Source organism: Camelus ferus, chromosome 8 (genome assembly GCF_009834535.1).
Source record: "Camelus ferus isolate YT-003-E chromosome 8, BCGSAC_Cfer_1.0, whole genome shotgun sequence".
Lineage (NCBI taxonomy): Eukaryota > Metazoa > Chordata > Mammalia > Artiodactyla > Camelidae > Camelus > Camelus ferus.
Genome location: NC_045703.1, coordinates 39,438,538 through 39,460,723, shown reverse-complemented (window position 1 = coordinate 39,460,723; position 22,186 = coordinate 39,438,538). Strand labels below are relative to the sequence as shown.

Below are 22,186 nucleotides of genomic sequence, written 5' to 3'. Positions count from 1 at the left end.
GAAGGTAGCAATTTATGTTTTTAAAAATTCTAATTTTGTCCAAAGGATTACTGAAAGATTTAAAATTTTCAGTTGAACTCTATGGTTTGGGCAGTTCTATTTTTAATAAAATTTAATGCATAATACCCTTAACAATTTGTAAGAAGACTTTGAATACCAGCAAAAGATGTAGAAAAAAGATTATTCTTTGCCTCATTTCTTTGAGAGCAGCCTTTACCAGCATTTATTATTGAGAAAATATATATTTAAAAATTTCTACACTGCAGCATATTGAGGTACAAGAATCCAAATAGCTCTCAGTAATTCACAGCTTTGGCTGTCAGGTAATAGTAAATGTTAAGACTTTTAAGTCAAAAATATTTTTGGTACGTTTCATTAAAACAAGAATCAGCTACATTTGGGATGGATTTCCTTCCCAGTTTCTTAAATCTGAGAAGGTGGATGGGGTTCCCACGTATACATCTTGAACGAATTATATTCTTTACACACGTTAGGGTTGGTAGGTCTTTGTTGTAGCGTCTTATTTATCCAGAGGTCACACTCCATTTCTCTGCTATCTTGTAATTACTGAGCCAGAAATACATAAAGATTCTGAGTATTACGTAAAGGAGCTACTTTAGAGGGCTGTGTCCTTTACTCCTTGAAAGAAAGTTGATTGTTTGCTTTGTAGCTGTCAAAGTGGTATTGAAAGCAAGGCAACAGATGTTAGTCCAGCAACGATGTATCTGTTACCACAGATTACATACAAAGAACACTTCTGAAGTAGTGAAGTTTAGTGACTTGATGACTGATAATCCAACCTCCCTCCCCCCTTTTTGTTGTCCTTAAATTTTAGGTATGAACCTTCTCGTGAGATGAAAAGTCAGTGGACAGCTGTCTGGGTGAAGATCTCTTCTAGCTGGATCGGCATCGTGCTGTATGTTTGGACACTGGTAGCACCGCTTGTTCTTACAAACCGTGACTTTGACTGAATGGGACTTCTGGCATGAGGGTCTCGCTTTGATCATCACTTATTTGAAATTAACAGTATTCCCAGCTTTCGTAAAGTTGTGTATGTGTGTGTTTCCCATGTAACTTCTCCAGTGTTCTGGCATGAATTAGATTTTACTGCTTGCCGTTTTATCCGTGGTAGTCTTGCCGAGCGCACTGATGTGTGTATTAGAATGAATCACAGAGGGTTTTGTGAGTATGGTGGTTAAGTTAAGAGAAGTGGACGTTGTTACGTTTATCTTCTGCTCTGTACCTGTAAAAATAAGAATAGAAACAACTGCTTAACAGTTTGATTTTTAAATTGTTAGAACTTAAGCTGTTTTAGAAAATGATAGAAACGTATGGCTGCCTTTTGAAATATTTGATGCCTTGCCCTACAGGAGACTGCAAAGAATGTGGCTGTTCTAAAATTGTATAAACAAGTCACTTAAATGCCAATTTTCTGAAAAATTTTTTCAGGTTTTTCCCTTCATATGAAGATAAGGAACTTAATACAGGTATGGAGTGTTTGACTGACAACAGTGTATGTAGTTTATGATGGAGATTGAGACACAGTTTTCAAAGAAAGTCAGAGTATCTGCTGATGGTGGGTACAAAATTGAAGACCCAGTAGGTTGTAATGTTCCCTGGGTAGGGATGGCCTTCCATACCTACATAGTGACCTTCGTTTTTGTCGTGACGAACACATGCAGATGTGTTTAGTGCATTCAGTGGAGGTGTTAGGAACTCTGAAGACTTTAGACAAAAGTTTTGAGAAGGATAATCATGCATTAGAAAGAGGTTGTTGAGAATCACTTTGAAAGTGTGTTTTGAAAATCAGAGTTGGTAAATTTTTGACAGGACAGGAAGAAACTGCAAAATTGGCTTCAGTAGATACTTAGACAAAATCTAGCCAGTCTTCTCATTTTAAAAATGAAGAAGCTGAAGCACAGGCTTAAACAGCTCAGCAGCAGCAAAGCTGGGAAATCCCAAGTCTGTCAAAGTAACTAGCATTCTTTCTGGCATTAAAAAATAATTTCTCTTCAAATACATGCATAATAGATTTTACACCTTGTGAGTGGTGGATGATTTATGTGGTGTGACTTGCTGGTGTCCAGCATGCCTTCTGCGTATAGACTGAGGTCAGGGGAGTGATGGAGTGCTGTAGAGTAAACTCCTGCTTACAGTGCACTGTACAGTTCAAAATGCTTTTGTATTTGCTGCCATCTAATTGAAATATATAGGTTATTATAATCTTTCACCCTGAAAATCAAGCAGTATCACTGTTAACTTAGAAACTCTTAGTTACTTGTCATTAGTATCTTAGTGAATATTAAAATGTACGTTTACTTTTAAGGTATTTATTATTGTAAATGAAATATAACAATTCAGTTTAATTCTCCAACTTTATTCTGTATTGATATTGTGTTCTGTGATTTTGAATGGCTGTGTCCTATCCTTAAATAAAAGAATTCAGAGAAAGTTTGTGGTGTATTCTTTAGCAATTCAAATCTAGTTGCTGTAATACTCAGACCTACTTTCTTCTTGTGTATAGAAGAACCTGGCAGTAGAGGGTTAACTGACCATTTTCTGTCCTCAAAAACTGAATTGTTTTAAAGGTGGTATTCACCCTTTTGGTCCTCTGAAGTAACCCCATGAAGTTGGATCTCAGGGTAATTAGTGATATTCTCCAAGAACCTTCAGGAGGTGGACCAGTTAAGTTTGGAGATTTTTTTTTTAATTGAAGTATAGTTGATTTACAATGTTGTGTTAGTTACAGGTGTACAGCAGAGTGATTCAGTTATATATATTCTTTTTCATATTCTTTTCCATTATAGGAATTATACTGAGTATACTTCACTGTGGTATATAGTATGTCCTTGTGTTTATTTTATATATATAGTAGTGTGTATATGTTAATCTCAAACTTAATTTTGGAGAATATTTTTAATTCATTTGATAGGAAAAAAAAAATCCCTGGAGGACACAGCAAGTGTAGGACATCTTAGTTGCCAATTGATGCTTCTTTGACACTTAAGATAGTGTATAAAGAAATCCCTTACTAAAAAAATATAATACAGTGCTCTATTCCATCTGAGTTGTCAAATTCAGTCCTTTTTTTTTTTTTTTTTTTTTTTTTTTGTTCAATAATTCATTTGAAGTGGTCTGAGTTTCTCCAATGCCTATAAAACTCTTGGGTATTTACCCAGTGAAGTAAGTACTGTTTAAACAAAAACCTGTATGTGAATGTTCATAGCAGCTTTATATGTAGTAGCTTAAACTGGAAATAGCCCAGATGTGCTTAAATGTGTGAGAGTTTAAAACTCAGTGGTACGTCTGTGTAATACAGCAGTGCTACTTAACGGTAAAAAGGAGGGAACTGTTGGTATATGCAGCAACTTCAGTGGGTCTCCAGGGAGTTGTACTGGGTTAAAAAAGCGAGTCCCAAAAGGTCACAGAGATTATGCCATATATATAATGGCATGGTTTCTGTCATCCTTGATGATCTCTGTCATCCTTTCTAATGTTACCATCCTTGCGGTGATAAAATTAATAAAATGGAGAACAGATTAGTGGTTGCCCAGAGTCAGGGGTGAAGGGAGAGATACTTCTGTTTGGGTTCAATGTGTAGTTTTACAAGAAATTGCCACTCTGTTTCCAGAGTACCATTTCATAGTCACACATTTGATGAATGAACAGTTCAGTTTCTTTGCATCTCACCAGCACTTGGTGTCACTATATTTTAGCCATTCTGATAGGAATGTTGTGAAAACTCACTGTGGCTTTAATTTACCTTCCCGAAATGGCTAATGATGAATAATATATTTTCATGTGCTTGTTTGCCATCTATATTCTCTTTAGTGAAATCTCTTCGTTTCTTTTAGCTATTTGTTATTGGATTATTTTGATTACTGTTGAGTTTTGAGTTTTTCACATATCCTAGATACTTGTCTTTTGTCAGATGTGGTTTATATTTTTTTTTTCTTCCGATCTGTAGCTTTGTCTTTCCATCTTCTTAACAGGGTCTTTTGCAGAGCAAAAGTGTTTTAATTTGGAATAGCTTAGTTTCTTAGGACTTGATAAAAAAAATTGATGCTATTATACTGATACAAATTTTGGGAAAGAAAACCCCCTAAGACCTGTTCATCTCACTAAAAGATGTATTTCTGATTTAAAAAAAAAAAAAAACCTTAGTAACAGTTCATCAAAATTTGAACTATATTACATTAGTAAATACTAAAAACTCTTTAACAGATCAACCCTCAAAAATTCAGAGGCAGAACATGTTTGTTCACCCTTCACCTGAAGTCTAAAATGAATATCCAGGATTGCTGGGTGGTTCTCCTCTAAGCAGTAATTCAGGAAGCCAAGTTTATCCCTTCTTGAGTGTATAGTAGGAAGCCACATACTCCTCTGCATCAAGTTAGTAGAAGGGTAAAAGGTGAGGAAGGTTGCATGGCGGAGGTTTTCACAGACCAGACCTGGAAGTCCTGAACATCACTTCACCTGATTTATTAGAACTCGGTTACACAGCTTCCCTGTTTACAACAGTGGAAATAATCTAATTGCATGATAGGAAATGGTTCAGCAATCAATCAGTCTCTGCCACATACATTTATACTAGTTTGAGCAACTGTGTATTAATAATTGGACGTAAACTTTAATGTTTAGAATCTTAATGTTACAGGAAGCAATTTCAAATGTAGTTGCAAACGTGTGAGTAATCGTCAGTGTATGACCTTCACACATAATAAAAGTAGAATAAAGTTCTTCAGAGGAAGTAGAATGGATGATGATGGATTATCAAAATCATTATGGTGTTTAGAGTCTTTTAGATACACTTAAAAGCATGTTAACAGTTCTATTTCTTTTAAAAAGGCAGTATTAACAATATCCTAAAGTCCTCCCAACTACTTAGGATGAAAAATGTTAAAATCTCAATTTAGTACCAGGAGATAAAAGTTTTCAAAATTATTAAAATACTTCTAGAGCTCCAAAATATCCCCAAGGAGAAGAAACTTAATCATAGCTCATAAAGAGGACAAGAAGGATAAAGAAAGTCTCAAACTCTCTCTCCTCTCGGTTTCTAAACTTCACACCTTAACAACTTCGAGGAAAGTGACCTCTAAAGCTTATGAAGGAAACTACTCTGTGGTCTTGAATTAGTTCACCAGTACCCCAGCGTCAGAGCCAAGTATTTTAGGATCTGCTAGGGAAGGGTTTCTTGTCCCTCTGTGCTAGGCTTTGAATTTTTTAGTAAGAGAAGTTTCAAGATACTGAGAGAATATAGCCAATAGGAAGGCCGTCTTTCTAATTCATCATCAAACAGCCCTATAAAATATTCATATATTAGCTGTACCGCTTCCTGCCCTCTGCTTGAAAGTGGAATTCTTCAAGTGATAGTGCCTGGCCTTGCATAAGTCTCTGTAATTTCTCTGAGCAAATGTTCCAAAGGGAGGAAGTGATTTGACTATTTTTCTTATCTACTCTCAGGGCAAAAATTGTAGGCCATTGGCGTCCAGTGATAATGTTCTTAACCTCATTTGGGACAATGAGAGGCATACTTCTCTCAGTTCTTCATTAGAAACAGAACACAAGTCAGTTTAAGTTTTCAACAAAAAAACCCTCTAAAACACATTAAATTTGGAGGCACCATATTCCTTCCTCACTGCAATACACAGTCTGTCTTCTTAGATGAGGCACAAAGGTCTTGGTATGACTCATTAAGAATAATGGACAACAAAGTACAGTTTAAATCTGTGTATTTCCTATGAAAAGGAAAAACTGTCAAATGTGGATGTCACCTACAAAGAAGACACATAACAGACACTAGTATGCAACATTCATTATATTTATTTTACTAAATAGTATGCTTCAAAAAAAACACAAACCAGAAAACTTTTACTTAAAACTAGTCCAATGAAGTGGACAGGCTGACACCATCCCATCCCCTTCTTGTATGTGTACAGAGCTGGAACCGTATCAGAGCAAGCACTCAAGTACACTTTGCCTTTCATGTTGAACATGAACTTTTCTGAACCGAGAGACAAATGAAGTTTTACAAGATACAGGCACTTTATGTTCCCAGTTTTAAAAATAAGCTGAGTGAAAAATATTTAATAAAAGCAACTGGAACAGAGAAAGCTTTAGAAGTTCTACCATTAGTTATAAGTGACTTACACTCAATGCAAACAGACACAAACAAGTAAAACAAAAAGTTTAACTGGGGTTAATGAGCAAATATGTAAAAAATCCAATTTACTACAATTGGGGAAAATTGGCCATCTGAATCCAACTTAAAGATATGCCAATAATGTGATTTAACACATCAAATCTTATGTACCTACGTAGCTGAGTAACATCTGAAAGCTTTGCAAGAGTGTGGTTAGTGAGAAAAGCAAAAGGTGCTTTTGATTCCACAGTATCTGATTAAACGAAACAAAGCAATTTACAAAAAAAAAAAACCAAGTACCAAATGATACTTTAAAATAAATAGTTCATCATTTTGATGAATATATACATGTAGAGTCCACTTCCTGGGGATTTAGCTATCTAAAAGTGGCATATCACTATCCAGAGGTGCAGGAGCGAGTTCACATAAATAAAACAGTGTGGCTTCACTTGCTTCAGCTTCAGTCAACGGCTCCAGGCGAACAAGCTTACTCTGGGTTGGTTCTGGGTCCAGGCTGCTATCCAGAAGCTCATCAACTTCTATGGGTTTGTCTACAGAGGACATAACTTCTGAAGAAGCTGTGCTCCCCTGTTCAACAGCAGAAGCAGGGTTCCCATCGAGGAATGCAAGAAGTGGAAAGGCAGTGTACTGGATAAGCTGCTTATCTATAATAAAGATTTGAAAAATGATCTTTTATCACCAGCTTATACAGGGTTCAACCTGAAGGTGGAAATAACAGAAGCAGATGTGCATATGTGTAATCACTACCCTTGTATCACCAAACAAGAAATATTTTGTGTCAGGTAAATTTAAAAATGTACGAGGCAGAAAATGTAGTCTTTTGTTCAATAATCAAGAAATGACAGTTCTTTCAGTTCTCCTAAAATTAATAGGAAAAAAAACACATGACAAACTTGAAGAACTATTACCACACCAATTCCAATTTCCTTTATATGCTGGAACCTTGATACTTGACATGCTATGCATAGAATTGAAACTAGTGCAATCTGTGTTCAACTGTGAAGCACGGCAAGACTTTCTTTGGCTAACAATAGTTTCTACATAGAAATCTTAATTAAAAAAACATCTATAGAAACTAATGCTACATTTATACTTACCTGTTTTGGGTTTAGATTTTCTCCCTTCTTCTGAAACTGGCTGAACTACATTGCTTTTGGTAGTTTCTAATCCTTTATTCTCAGACTAAAAGAGAAAAAATAATATAAAAATACTTGTCTCATATTTTATATGTTCCTGAAAATTGCAAAAAATTAAAAACTGGTACAGTATACGAATATTGGTATGTTATCTGAAATACATGGGAAGAGGGTGTGTCAGGAAAGGTGAACTAGAGAGAGAAAGATCTGAGTAGAGGTCACAAGACTGGCTAAGAAAACTATTGCTGTCATCAAGAGGATGAAACAGAACTTGAACTAGGAAGACAGTAAAAGAGGAAGGAGCACTTCAGCAGTAGAACAGACAGAGTTTGTCAAGGGTAGAAGATGGGAATGAATCAAATATGGCTGGTTTCAAACTACTGATTAAGAGATAATTCTTTAAACAATTAAACTCATTTTAAACAGTTTTGATTAAAAATCTATTACACATTTCTTTTCACTCACAAACAATATCTAGCATACGTGAACATATTTACAGTAGCTCAGAATGACATGACAACCTTAAAGCTATGTATCCCTAACTGCCCCCCAACCCCCCAAAATAAAACACTACTATGTATCTCTGTATTTGGAAGCCTCAAAGCTGAGGTGGTGTTTCTTCATCTCCTTTTTGTGGCTCTTTCAGTTCTTTTCTGTCATTTAAATTGCTTCTTTCAACCACTGTCTTCTCTCCTTACATCTCATTGTAAGGGGATTGAATCTTTAATGCTAAGTTCTTCAGTGCTCTTTTCAATGATGTTCAAACTGAGGTGCTGAGGTTCACAATTTTTCCTGAACAGCTGTAAGTTCCACATATCTGCATGCTTGTTAAGTTTACATGGTGTAAACAAACATACTAATTCCTATAATTCCCCTGATTCATCATAAAACAAAGCAATACAACCTCCAGGATTCATAGATAATAATGTCCCCAAGATATAATAAAAACAACTTAAATTTTCCCCAAAATTTACATAAAAATATCATTTAGCATTCACAATAAATAAACATTAATGCAATAATACCTTCTTTATTTTTCTACTTCCTAAAATAGGTACTGGATGCCACTGTTGTTTTCCCAAAGCATATGAGAATCAGGATAACAAATGGGTTTCACCTCCCATGCAAATTTTTACTCATTAGTAGTGGCCACTTAGATTACTATACTGAGGAGTATAAGGCATCCTGATTCATTAGGAAGGAGTACTGAAATCCATGTCATATAATACCCATCATGAGCAAGGGAATGACATTTGATGTGCCAATTATTTGAAAACTATCTGGATTCTAGAACTATGATAAAAACTCACTCTCAATTTTAATTTTTCTGTAGTATTGTGGAGCAATATGCAACTTACTGCTTAATTGCTATTTCTGAAAGCTGTTTTAAGGTTCTGGTTTTGGGAATAAGAGGATGATCCAAGAATAAAGAATGACTCACTGTCTAGCAATAAACAAACAGTAGAGAACATTCACTAAATGAACGCATGGTGTGAGTTCATTCGACCTCAAGTAACATTCAATAATATCATGTGTACTGAAACACAGTGCTGCCATGGTCCAGATTCTTATACTGCACATCTAGGCAAACTGTGGTCCACATGCCAAATTCAGCATGCTGCCTGTTTCTGTCAGTAAGGTTTTCCTGATGCACAGCCACACTCGTTCTTTGTACTGTCTATGGCTGCTTTTGCACTACAACTGCAGAGTTGAGTAGCTGTGACAGGGAACACCTGGCCCTGAAAAACCAAAAATATCTACTACCTAGTCTTCACAGAAAAAGCATGCCAACCCCTGATATAAATCATCGAAATACTAAATGTATAATCAACTTTCTAGTTCAAAAATTCACAAATTCTTTCAACTTTAAGTTACCCAGGCTTAACTTTGAAAATGTAGAAAATCTGGTTAGGTCCTCAACACATGGCAATAGTTAGAAAAATTCCACATCCTCACTCTAATAAGTCATACTAATTGATATGTATTCATTTTCAACTACAAAGAACAAGAATAAAAATTAAATTTGACTCCACTAATCTAGAACTTACACAAATTTCAGAGGACCCAATTTACCTTTGTACTCAATGAAAAAAAGGGATTACTGAACAATATGGTGTAAATATACAAAACAAATGAAGTATATACCTATTCAAGGCAGTAAGCTATACAAAATAATAAAATGATTTTAATGTCTGCTCTAACAAATTCAAATTGTTCTTATTATTTATTAAAAACAAGTTCTAAAGAATTTGTCAACACTTGCTAATCCCAATTGTAGTTCCTATATGTTTAAGAAAATAACAAAACCATTACTTAAAAAAGGAGTCCAAAATCCATATGTCACTATTTCAACTCGCTTTACCTACAAATAGTATTAATCCCTAAGCTTTTATTGTATACTAATAAAATGAAGGAACTTATTTAAATATGGGTACCAGTAAGTTTTCAATAAAAAATGCTGAGAAATTGTTCATAGAAGAATGTAAAATGAAGACATAAAACATGAAGAAACCATATTTTAATAATTTTTCAGTGATTATCACTGAACATGCCATATTTAGTCAGGTGATCTCCCAGCTGAGGGCTGATTTCACACTGGTAGTATTATAGCACAAGGGACAGAAGAATTGGGCAATCATTCACCCCATTACCAAAAGCTAATTTTTCATCTAGAATTTTACTATCTTGATCACATATATTAGGTAATAAGACTATAAAATGCTTTTTGTAACTGGAAGTGATATTTATCGCTCTCTACTTACTAGGACTTTTTTCAAATTCTTACAGCTATGGGTCCTGAGCAACATGAATTAAAACTTACTTTTGTATTATTGATGTAATCTGTGGGATTCATCTGCACAGAACTAGTGAAAAGCTGAAAGACCAAACAAGAAAGATGATAAGTTTTAAAAATATTTTTAAAAAATTAACTGCGTGTTCAAAATTTTTATACAGCCATGTTGGGTGAAGAGATGTAGCTCCTGCACTAGGAAGTTTCCATACAGTAAAACAAGTTTGGAAGAGAAAAGCAGGAAAGCAGAAAGAAAAACAAACAAAAGCAGAGCAAGCTAGCCCATGCATCAGATGTTGTAAGAATTTCTATTCTATAAAATAGTGGGGTAAATTTCTTGAGACAAATGGTGGTTTTCCCCACCTCTTCTCTCCTTCATTTCCTTTACTTTTTTTCCTCCATAAATGCCTTTGGCCTTAAATGGCACCCAGGGCTGAGTTCCTTGCCCTGACACTGAGCCTTCACTGACTACCTGCTAAATTATGTGATAAATTTATAGAATCTGCTCTATGACAGTGGCCCCTAAATTATACCTCAAGTAGAGCCCTCAGACCAAATGGCATAACTCCATGTTGGTTCTTTTCACCTCACCTAGCAAGGGAAGCTATAAATGTTAAGACCACTGCTTACTATATTCCTCAGACCAACCAGTTTACATATATAACTTCTGTTTACATCATAAGCTTCAAAGTCATCCATTCCACAGGGATTTACTGAGAATCTAAGAAATAATTGACATCATGAAGAATACAAAGTGAAGACACTATTTCTGCTCTCCAGGAGCTTACAATCTAAAAGACAAGATAAGAGAACAACCTCAAATAGCAACATAAGATTGATACAATCCAGCATTATAATAATGAGAGATTGGGGGGTGCTCAAAAGTACTAAGGAGTTAAGAGAAAGAACACAGACACAGGCAGACACAGGATGAAACAAAAAGTCCTGATAAAGCTATGTGTCATGTATCAGTTCCTGGAAAATGGTTAGGACTTAGAAAGGAGAGGATGAAGGGGAAAGTACATTGCTATAGCTTTAGAAACAACAGAGAAGAAGGAATGGTTTTGGGGCAAGTTCTAGAAATAAGATGATTACAGAAAAGTTCTGAGTTGAATGTGGAAAGGACCACATTCTGCCAGCGATAAGAGACTTGAGAATGGCCTGAGCAATGAAATTTACTGATTTTAAAGCATTTTAAGAGAATGAGCACACCAAACAGTTCACAGGGTAGAAAGAAATGCAGTGAGGCGCCTCTACCCTCTCTAGACACTGATTCCTCTCCTTAAAGTTCCACATTCACGGTAGCCCTAAAAACACCCCTAGCTCTTCCTTTTCTTTCCTTTAACTTTTCCTCCTTTCATACTACCTACTATCCATGAAGAGGAAGAGACTCAGTTCCTTAAGAATACAGAACTATATATACATCATTGCCAATCTCTACCAGTTCAGCCTGTCATCACCCCAAAGGCCTAACCAGATTTTATCCCTACTGAGAGTGGCATTTGAGGAGGACCAGCAGTTGTAAACTCCTCACTCCTTTGCCCTATTTCCCCCACCCACTAACTCACGGATACCTTCATGTATTCCCAGCAGACACACCGTCTGTGAAGCAGGAAAAAGTAAATCATATATGGAGGAGGAAGTGACAAAGATGGCTGATTCCTAAGGCCAGGTCCTTCCTGCTGATTCCACACTGGGTCACTCAGTACTGAACTCTGCAGCAAGAAATCCATGACCTCTTCAGCACACTTATTACTCACACACGTCCTTACCATCTTTGCCATCTCAGAAAACAAGATTTTTTATTTATGACAATACAGCATAATTCAAGGATGAAACAACGAAGGTCTCAGATGACAGAGGCAACAGTGGAAACAAAGTAGGGATGGTTTGTTAATGCTGTTTTGGAAAATACACAGTACTAGGTGAATGATGAGATAAAGAAATCAAGATGACTGTGATTACTAACTTGTGTGAGTGAAGAGAAATATGATACTACTACAGAAAATAAAGCTAAAAAGACAGCTAGTTTAGAGAATAAACAAAAGTCTGTGTTAAACACAAATAATTTAAGGCAAAATCTGATGATCTCAAAGGCATGGAATTAGAATTCAAGAAAAGTTTACCGTAAAAAATATTAAGAGCTGAAGATATACATTTGAGAGCAATCCTATAAACCAAATCCCTCCAGGGAGGGACAGAAAAAAGAAAAGAGGTAGAAAAAAATAGGATAAAAGACTGGGTACCTTAGGGAATATCCACAAGTAGAAGACAGCAAGGAAAAGAAAAGCTCTTAGAGGAAACAGAATGGTTAAGGAGACAGGAAAAGAATAAAGAGGTCCAGTACCTTTAAAATCAACAGAAAAAGTTCTGTTGTAGAAAATCAATACTGTTAAATAATAATAGTGTTAATTACTTATAATCCTTGCAAAAGCCCTTCACATTAGGCATTAGCCACATTTAATAGATGGGGATATTGAGCAAGACAGGTTCACTTTCCCATGGTTGAAAACATAGCTAGTAAGAGCATGAGCCAAAACTGGAACCCAAATCTGTCTGATTCAAAACAAACCTTCTTCCACTAGCCCACTGGTCTAATTTTGGGAGAAAAAAAAAAGTTGCAGCCTACTTACAACAGATAAATCAAGAAAGCACAGGCTTTGAGTAAGTAAGACAATCCAGGATTTCAAAAGAAATACAGAGTGAAAAAGAAGTAACAAATACACTACTCATTTCTAAAGTTCTGTAGTAAAAGGATTAGAGAAGCAGAATGGTAACTGAGCAGGGCAACACATCAAAATGTTTTATAAAATGGAGATGATCTGTACCTATTGAAGGCAGTTGGGAAAGATGAAGGATAGAGATAGAAAAACAAAGAGGCAGAGGGCAGGTGTACAAATTGGCTTTAAAGAGGAAGTACTTCCTCTAAGAAGAAAGGATATGAGATTCCACAGCTTATGAGAGGACCAGGGCATGGTGAATTACTCTCTGTGAATGGGGAATAAGGAACTGGCTGGATAAGATCCTGAATATAAACGAACAGTAACAGTTCTAAATTTAAATTAAAATGACCTAGTTGATGATTGTGAGGATTTGTAGAGTCGTAATTATAGGATCTGATTTCCTTCTTAGTGATCTAAGGGACAGATATTCTAAAAAGTCTCTGGATTCAGACTGGGGACAAAGACTGATAGAATCAAGAAGGGCTGTCAAGTTACTGTTCAAGTCAAAGTAGGTAATTAACACAGATGTTGAATTCACTTAAGAGGGTAACATGGAAAGGAAATCTTCAAAGAAGGTGTTATCTATCCTGGGAGGCACTAATGATTTAGGAAAAATGATAGTCATATGACACTGACAAACTGTAGCATCTTTTAATGTGAGACAAGTTGCATTTTAAGGTAAGAAATGCAAAGAAAAAAAAAAAAAGGAACAAAAAACCTGGAACATGTTCACAACAGAAAACGGAAATAGAGAAAAGAACAAGATTCATCTGGATGAGACCAGGCCACACAGGAAGCTTTAGATAAGGGAGACAGGAACAAGAGAAAAGAGAGCGAGGAAGGCAGTTAGTGCCAAATATGATAGACAGAGATTCAAACTCGAGACAACACTGGAATCAAGTTCATACAGGTGGTAGTGAGGACTGGAGCAGGGGAACCTTAGGACTCAGGACATGAAAATTTTTTAAATATAGCAAATATAGTAACATATAATACATTTGATTGAAAAACATTAATTCTCAAAGGATTAAGAAGTATCTCCATGCTGTTTCCTGGATAAGTATTTCTACTAATTTCCACCGATTGCTAGTCAGTGACAATTTATTCTAGAGCAAAACAAAACACAGCAACAAGTCCAGACAAGACCTGGATTTAACAGCACTGTTGAATAGACATGATATGTTGCTACAAGGGGATTAACTGAACTTCTACTCAGAGACGAACAGTGATCACCCTCCTTCACTGTCCTGAACCCATCTGTTCATTCTCTCTGATAAACAAAACCATTCATTTAAAAAAAAGAAAGTGCAAAAACAGTGTAGAATTCAAGAAAATGATGCACTGATTTATAAATAATACACATAAATACACAACTGCCAGTACAGCAAAGAATATTCAAAGTACCTACATCAACCAGGAGATCTGGGTCTATGCTAAACTGTCTTCCTGACAGCATGGCTTGAAAGTCCTCTAAACTGCAATCAATACTGTCAAGATAATCCAACAGCTCAACCCTAAGGAAAAAAGATTAAAAGAAAATCAAATACTACGTCTCTTTGGTTTTATGTTTAAAATCACACTGCAATCTAGCTAGGCAAAATATTCCTAGCAACTGCTGAATCCTTACCAGTTCTTAATCTTAAGATCCTATTCAGTATTCAGAATTTCAAAGAATTTGGTTATCAGAGAACCCAGAGCCTTTACACAAAACTTCAGTATTTACAGAAAAAAGGTTCTGCAATAACACAATCTGATTTATTTTTTCCTCTATACTATAAATTATAAAATGTTTAACCTCTTATTACTAGTTACTGCTACTGATTTCTAGTTTTCTTATGCTGTAAATTCCTTAATAGACATTGTGTTATTCCATAGTCTTGATAAAAACACAAATACACACAATCACACATTTTGTGGACATTCAAAAACAAGTATTTCATTAAAGAGATCTGAGGAATTGACAAGAAAATCCCAAGACTGCTCTGGGGATAATTAAATCTTTTTCAAAATATCATTTGCAGAGCTCAGCCCTGACCAAACAGAAAAAGGCTGACTACACACATTTATAATCTGAAAGGAAAATCACTCAAAGAGAAATAGAACATGTGAAGTAAACAAAGAAAGCAAATAAATTTAGACAACATTTAGATGAGCACTCACTTTCCCAAAAGATTGATGTTATCATTTAAAATGGAATCCATCATGGTAACAGGATCTTCTGTGGTTAGACTAGATGAGCCATTTAGCTGGACAGCACTAGACATGAGAGGGCTAGTGACATCACTGCCTGAACTTAATGATTCTCTGGCTGGTTCACTCTGATCTCCACTCTGAATGACAGGTGCATATTCATCTTCATTGTCATCTTCAACAATGACAATATCAGGGTATTGGCTACAGCTAGATCAGCAATATGAGAAAAAATCAATTACATTTTTCAGACCAATAAATTCATTCTATCCATCCATTCTCCATGGAAACTCTCCAAACCACCTATCAAAAGGATTAGTTTTCTTGTGTGTATAGCTTAATGATAAATATTGACACTTCATAAGATAAAAGATCACAAAGAATCAAACTTTAAAAATAAGAATTAATTCTCATTACTTTTAGATTGGGAGCCTTTTTGCTAGAGGGAGAGGGATATTTGGTTGAATAATTTGGCTTAATTTTTCAGTTCAATAATTAAAATATGAGTTAGATATAGTAGTTTTAAATTTAGTTTTAAAGTAGTTTTAAATTTAATTTTTGATAAGAAAAGTAATTAATATTTTCATAAATTTTATTTTACAATCTCCTTACTTGGAGGGATCAGACATAACATCCTCATTAGCTTCTGGGATAACTGGGATATTTTCTTCATCTGCATTATCATCAGTAACATCATAAATAATGATATCATCTGAAATCCGCTCCCTTGGCTTTAAACCTTCAGTCCTACTGTGTGGAACCTAAAAAATCAGATAGGAGATATATCAGAGAACTAAAATTATTTTGACTACCAAACAACATACCATTTAAAAATGCTAACTGGACACCTGCTCTTTGACTACATGTCAGAGATACAATGTAAACAAAACAGATATGTTCCCTGCCATTATGGGACTTACACACTAAACTCGTATTAGAAGTACCAGTTCACAGATGTATGAAGTATATTATCTGCATTCCACCTATTTTTTTTTTTTTTTTTTTACTTAAAAGGACCTTAAAGATGGCATGCCTCGGAATAGTGCTATGAAAAGATCTTCAAATTTTAAGGTATTTTTTATACCCAAAGAGTAAAAAAGTCTTGGGACTTCATCAGAAATCTCAAGCATAACCCCAATAGGCTGATGGGGATTATTTTATCTCAAGCTACTCTGTTAGATGCATGATTTATTCTTAGTCATTAAATGGCTTCATTAATAGGAGGAAAAAAACTCAGTTTGGCTTTTCAAGCAATGACTTTTTTAAAGAATTCAACTGCAGATTTATTCAGACCACAGGTACATAAATAAAAATATTCTCTACAGCATATTGAAGTTATTATTATAATGCAAAATTCTATAAATTTCAACACTAGGTAATTACAGGCAAAAGTAAATCAAGTTAAATTAAGAAATCTTCATCCATTTATAGCAGTCTTCAATCCTAATAACAGGTAAGCTTGATTAATTAAAAACAGTGGGAAGAGGAACCAGATGTTAGGTTAACTCTGATTTGCCTAAGAACAAAAATCTCAGTACTTTAATAATAAATATAAAGCAGTACTTAGGATTCTAAGATTTGAAAGTAACAATGATAGTCAGATATTAAAAGAAGTCTGGACTCAACTAATTTGCCACTGGGTGTAGGTTTGACAAGTTATCCAGAGAGCTTCTGAAACAGTGATGGTAAACAAAAATATTTTTTGAAATTGCTATAGTAAAAGAGAGTCTAATCTATACATATTTATAATAAAAGTTGGAAAAAAAAATCAATTGGCATGTGCATAATTACATTATCATAATATTCAATTAATCTCATATAGTAGTTAAGATGAACTAAATCTGCATGTTTAATAAATCTCAAAAGCAAGACCAAGTGAAAAAAGCCACACTGCAAAATGATATGTACAAAATGCTATCATTTATATGAAGTTTAGATATATGCAAAATAATACCAAATATTGTTCATGGATTCACACATATAAAATGGCTATGGGAATGATAAATACTAATTCAAGACAGTAATTTATCTCTGGGTGAGAGGGGAGACTACAGAGGTTTCAAAAAATTGAACTTAGGAACAGGCAATTAAGAAAACTGTATTTGTAACAGCTTATTTCTTAAAATAATCTAAAGTAAATAAAAGTCACAATCTTAAAAAGCTGGATTAGATTTTTCAGTGAACTTTTTAAAATGCATGAACTACTACTGTAATAAAATTTAGTTTGAGGTAATAAATTTAAAATAGAATTTTAAAAATTACTTTATGATGGTGATTATCAGCTGGTTCTTTTACTATGTGCTGAAACAGATTCTTCTTTTGGGCTCCGTTAGTGTTTAGAAGTAGAGGCCTGAAAATCAGAAGACATTTATGAAGTTCAGTGAAGCAAACAAATAAGGAATTCAAACTGCTTTTAATAATTTACCCAAACACAAACATACTCACTTTAATAATGAATAAAAATTTCAGTAAGGATATACAAGAAACTTAAAAATGATTACCTTTTAGAAACAGAAACTGCGGAATGAGTGTGTCTAGGACTTTTACTTCTCCATTCTCCTGTATTATCTTTGTTATAATAAATTACTAATTGCTGACCGAACTATGTAACTGTATGGTACTTACATAGTAAGAAATAAATAGGTAATAGCATAAAGAATCAGTGGAAGCAGAGTTAATTCCACAGCATAAGCTGTGAGTATAATGGAGGTTTCCTCAATCCTTAGCCTTACAAGATAAACTTCTCCTTCTACCTATTCCTTTGTCCACTATCCCTCTTATGTTTTAGTTGTGACAAAGGCAGTTATTGACATTTATGGGTATCACAACCCTTGGTCAATATACAGGTTTTTAAAGACCCTTGTGAGTGATTAAACACAAGAGATATCAAATAAAAAATTTTCATTTTTTTTTCCAGCATGTCGTCTCTTTTTAAGAATTTCCCTCACTGAGTCCTTGTAACACTACAATAATTTGCTAATGTGAATGAAAAATGGATTCTTTACTAACTGTATGTATGTAAAGTGACCATTTAGGCTATCCTTATCTCTCAAAAACAGCAAGATGACAGTAGTGGGAAACAACACCACTCTTGAAATGTTGAGAGTATAATTTAACAAGGGAGGACTGTTCATCTGGGACAACATGCATACACTCAGCAGATGTAGGCCATTCATAGTTAAACACTAACATGTTTGGTTGTCTACTGGTAAGTTAGAATGCGTTATAAAAACTTACCTTTTACGTTTTAAACTCACAAGTTGGTTATTCTGAACCAATGTAACAATAAACTGGACAATCTAAAAGGAAAAAATAAACAAAAAAATGTTCCATCATAGATTCTTAATTCTTCAGTCCACACTACAAGTCTTATAAATTAATTCAGGTACTATATGTCCTCTATTCTAAGTCACATAATTCTTACATATTAACATTTTAAATTTGAATGCATCTTACAATGATATGTAAAGAAACATACCAGCTTCCAGGCAGAAGAATAACCTGGATAAAGTTGCAGCTACCTAAGATATAGAGATGCCTAGGACATCCATCTACCCATGTATCTATCTATCTTCCCACCCACCTAACCATCTATTTATCTATCCAATATTCAGTTCAATTATTTGTCTTGGTGATAAGTACCAAGCATGTCTGGATACAGATCTCAAATTTTTACTTAAAATTCTTTCAAGATGATTATGATGCAAAAAAGAAGACTGATGTTTGACAAGACATTTTTCTTATCCCAGGTCATACAATTAGAGGCAAAAGAAATTGCAAGCTCTCACAGAATAGATCATCATATTTTCAAGTTAGAAAAAATTTATTGTCTAATTCTAGAAAAACTATTCTTGAAACATTAAACACCTGTCAAAGCTTCCTGCTGACAATAAGAGAAGCTGGTTTAATCTTCAAAATCTGATTAAATTTAGAAGAAAAAGTATTAAACAGATCAAGACATATAAACAATCCTTCATATTCTATGACAGTGTTTCTTAAAGTAAGGTCCATGGACCAGCAGCACTGGCCTAAGAGACTTTTAGACATGCAAATTCTCAGCCCTGCTCCAGACTTGCTGAATGTGAAATTCTGAGGATGGGGTCCAGCTATGTGTGTGTTTAGCAAGCCCTCCAGGTGATACTGATGTGAATGTGAGAACCACTGGTTTAGGGTATACCTTGAAATTATACTGACAACTACCTAAAAGAGCTTAAAAAGTGAGGGTCACATGGTAAAATATGAAAAGCTGTGTATCACTGAAAGGCTGTGAATAAAAGCCAAGTGACTGATGACTATACTCTTTGCAGAGGAATTTCTTGTACAAGCTTTGTGAAATGTAATTACATGATTAAAACAGACAACTGTCACTTGAAAATACATACTATATAGCTTTAACATTATACATTCTCCCCCAAAAGAAGCTACTAAATGGTATTCTTTGCAATCAATATGAATTTATCCATGGAAAAAAAATAATAGACATTTTAATTGAAGAGTTAGCACAGTTTATGAAAAGGTAATAGCCACTAAATTGCTTATTCAAAAGAAAATGTTCACAACTGACAAAAAGACAACATTTAACCTTGAAGACATCTATGAAACAGTTCAACTTCAATTATTTTTGTTAATTTACAAAAAAGCATTATGGGAAAATTCTAAAAACATTAATTGGTTGAATTTATAAGAACATTAATCACTGGTAACATTTCTCCTGAAATTTGCTGTAACATTTCAGTTCTCTTTTGACACACTAGCATCATGTTGTAGAGTTTGTTCCCTGAAGGAGAAGATGAGGCATTTAACATCTACATCACTGAACTTCTGTACCTGACAAGTTGTGTAACAGATACCTCCCATATATTACTCCAATTAATACAAGGACAAAGAGTAAATGGCAGAGTTAAAAACCAATTTCAGGAACAGAGCAAAAATTAGAATGCTAGCTTTCATGAAAAACTGACATGCTAAATAAGTATTTTGCCAGCTATCTTTGCTTTCAGGAAAAAAGAAAAACCCAACAAATTATAGAGTATTATAAGTTAATATTTAACCAAAACATTGTTTTCTGAAAGAGATCAACAGATTTTTAAAGATAAAGTACAGATTAAGGTACATCTATTATTTTAAATCAGGTATTCTTAAATAGGGCTTCAAGCTGGAATCAACTAAGGAAGTTTTGAAAATACATGTACTTGGACTAAACATTTAAAACTGAATCCTACATTCAACCTTCACTTGCATACTAATTTTTAAAAATCAGTATATTTATTTTGACTATAGGGCAAAGGCTGCAACTATCATTCATTGCTACATGCTAAGCCTGCTCCACTAGACCAAGATCCTTTCAGTCATAACCCTATTTTTAGCTAAAGCCCTCTGTGTAGGAACAAGATGAAGCTCTCCTACCCTCCCTCCCCTCAAAAAACCTGTTGCTTAAACTTAGAGTCCAGTTTACTCATGAGCAAAAAATAGTTGCCTTAATTATGTTTATCTTTCACCTCTTATTAACATATGAAAGCTGATATGAAAAGATTAAATCACAAAGACACAATGCAGCAGAGATTTCTGGTTCCCTCAGTAATTTTCAGCTCAGATACTAAAATCTAGGATTTATGTTACAGTACTACGTTAACTACTTTTAACATTTACTGCACAGACTAACAATGGTGTATGCTAATAACTTACTTTTTTGAACACATAATTTGATCAACTGATTTGAAAATATTAGTCATTTATCTTCTCAGACGGTATCTATGCCTTTTAGAATAAAAAATAGTAAAACAAAAACAACAAAAAATTCCACAGTCTGTCTTTTATAGTACATGTGAAGAAATTGGTAGCGTATTAATTATGCTCCTAAGAATGCAGTATATGAAAGTTGTTATATCAGGCAAAAGATATTACTAAAAGCTAACAAAACATTAGCTGGAAGTATGGGGTGACTATATTTAGCTAATAAGAAAGTTTTATTAAAAAGAATATATAACACTTGGCTTAATTTGTTTGATTCCATAATTTTACTTCTGTGTACCCAATGTATAAGAAACCAAGATCACTCACTGACTATTCAACAGAGTTTTTTCGGGATCATTAAACAAATGAAGGTTATAGTAATGGGAAAAAAAGCTTACCTTTCGAATAACTTGTTGTTGTTGTGCATGTTTTGCTCGTAATTCTGAAACCTCCTTCCAAAGGGACTCATTCTCACTATGTTACCATTTATTAAAAGACAGAATCAAAAAATTCAATCAGAAAAGCCAGCCTCAATATCTTTAATTAAGAATACCAGAGAATAGAACTAGTTTTTACTATATATCTTTATGAAACTAGGAAAACTTGGGTTCAATTACACGGAATGGCAAGTATCTTGACAGAACTCCAAAATCCTCCCTTCACAACTGTAGTATCTTTCACTCATGGCAATTTATACACAAAAACTTAAGACTCATGTCTACACTGAAACAGTAGTAGGCCATTTACTCCTCTGACAATCTGGTTCATTATTTCTTATTTAAAAAAAAAACTACCTTTTCAACTATGACTACCCTGTGAATTCAGGACTTGTGCTTAGGAAGAAATTCTTAAAGAGAAGTGAAATTTAACTAACACTTGCTATGCCAGGCAATATTCTAAGCATTTTATGTGTACTATTTAAACTTCTCTAAAACCTGTCAAGAAAGGAATTATTGTCTATTTTATAGAGGAAGAGACTGAGACTCAGAGAATTGAGAAGACTTACCCAATAAGACATAATACAATTTGGTCAGTGTTGATGTCGAACTTAAGTCTATCAGACTCTAAACTGTCTAAAGATCTGTCTCAAACACAAGCATATAAATGTTTGAGTTGTTTTCTTTAAGCATATTAAAAATGTGGGTTTTTTTAAAAAGCATATCCAATATGTAACTGACAAATTAATTATGTTCCCAGTAGTGAACAGTTTTTTCCCCTTCATTCACCATTTTTTACTGACATTGCAGCTATTAAATGCTAGCAGCAATGATAATTCTGAGAAGGCATGAAAGATAATTCATCTATTAAATGCTTTAATTTCTGCTCTTTTGTTAATTTCCACAAAAGCCATCTTCTTCAATCCAAACTATTACAAAAGGAACTGGATTTAAATATAGAGGGTATAGAAAATGAGACTTTCTTTAATACTCACTGAATAAATACTGTACTT

The 22,186-nt window shown here is 34.3% G+C and overlaps 2 protein-coding genes across 3 annotated transcripts in view; one reads left to right on the top strand and one right to left on the bottom strand.

Moving 5' to 3' along the window:
- The window catches only part of SERINC1 (serine incorporator 1), a 32,204-nt gene extending 29,753 nt beyond the window's left edge, over nt 1-2,451 (top strand). The window contains exon 10 of the mRNA XM_006189568.3: nt 836-2,451. Coding sequence (XP_006189630.1) covers nt 836-971 — 136 coding nt within the window. The 3' untranslated portion in view covers nt 972-2,451. The remainder of the gene's footprint in view (nt 1-835) is intronic.
- A 3,352-nt stretch (nt 2,452-5,803) lies between these two features.
- The window catches only part of HSF2 (heat shock transcription factor 2), a 30,168-nt gene continuing 13,785 nt past the window's right edge, over nt 5,804-22,186 (bottom strand). The window contains exons 5-13 of one of the 2 annotated variants that reach the window (XM_032484794.1): nt 21,135-21,210; nt 18,241-18,302; nt 17,266-17,353; nt 15,616-15,764; nt 14,974-15,213; nt 14,222-14,327; nt 10,121-10,174; nt 7,261-7,345; nt 5,804-6,807 (exon numbers count right to left, since the gene is read on the bottom strand). In XM_032484794.1, the coding sequence (XP_032340685.1) occupies nt 6,515-6,807; nt 7,261-7,345; nt 10,121-10,174; nt 14,222-14,327; nt 14,974-15,213; nt 15,616-15,764; nt 17,266-17,353; nt 18,241-18,302; nt 21,135-21,210 (1,153 nt within the window). In that variant the 3' untranslated portion in view covers nt 5,804-6,514. The remainder of the gene's footprint in view (nt 6,808-7,260; nt 7,346-10,120; nt 10,175-14,221; nt 14,328-14,973; nt 15,214-15,615; nt 15,765-17,265; nt 17,354-18,240; nt 18,303-21,134; nt 21,211-22,186) is intronic. The other variant, XM_032484795.1, reaches the window with a different exon arrangement.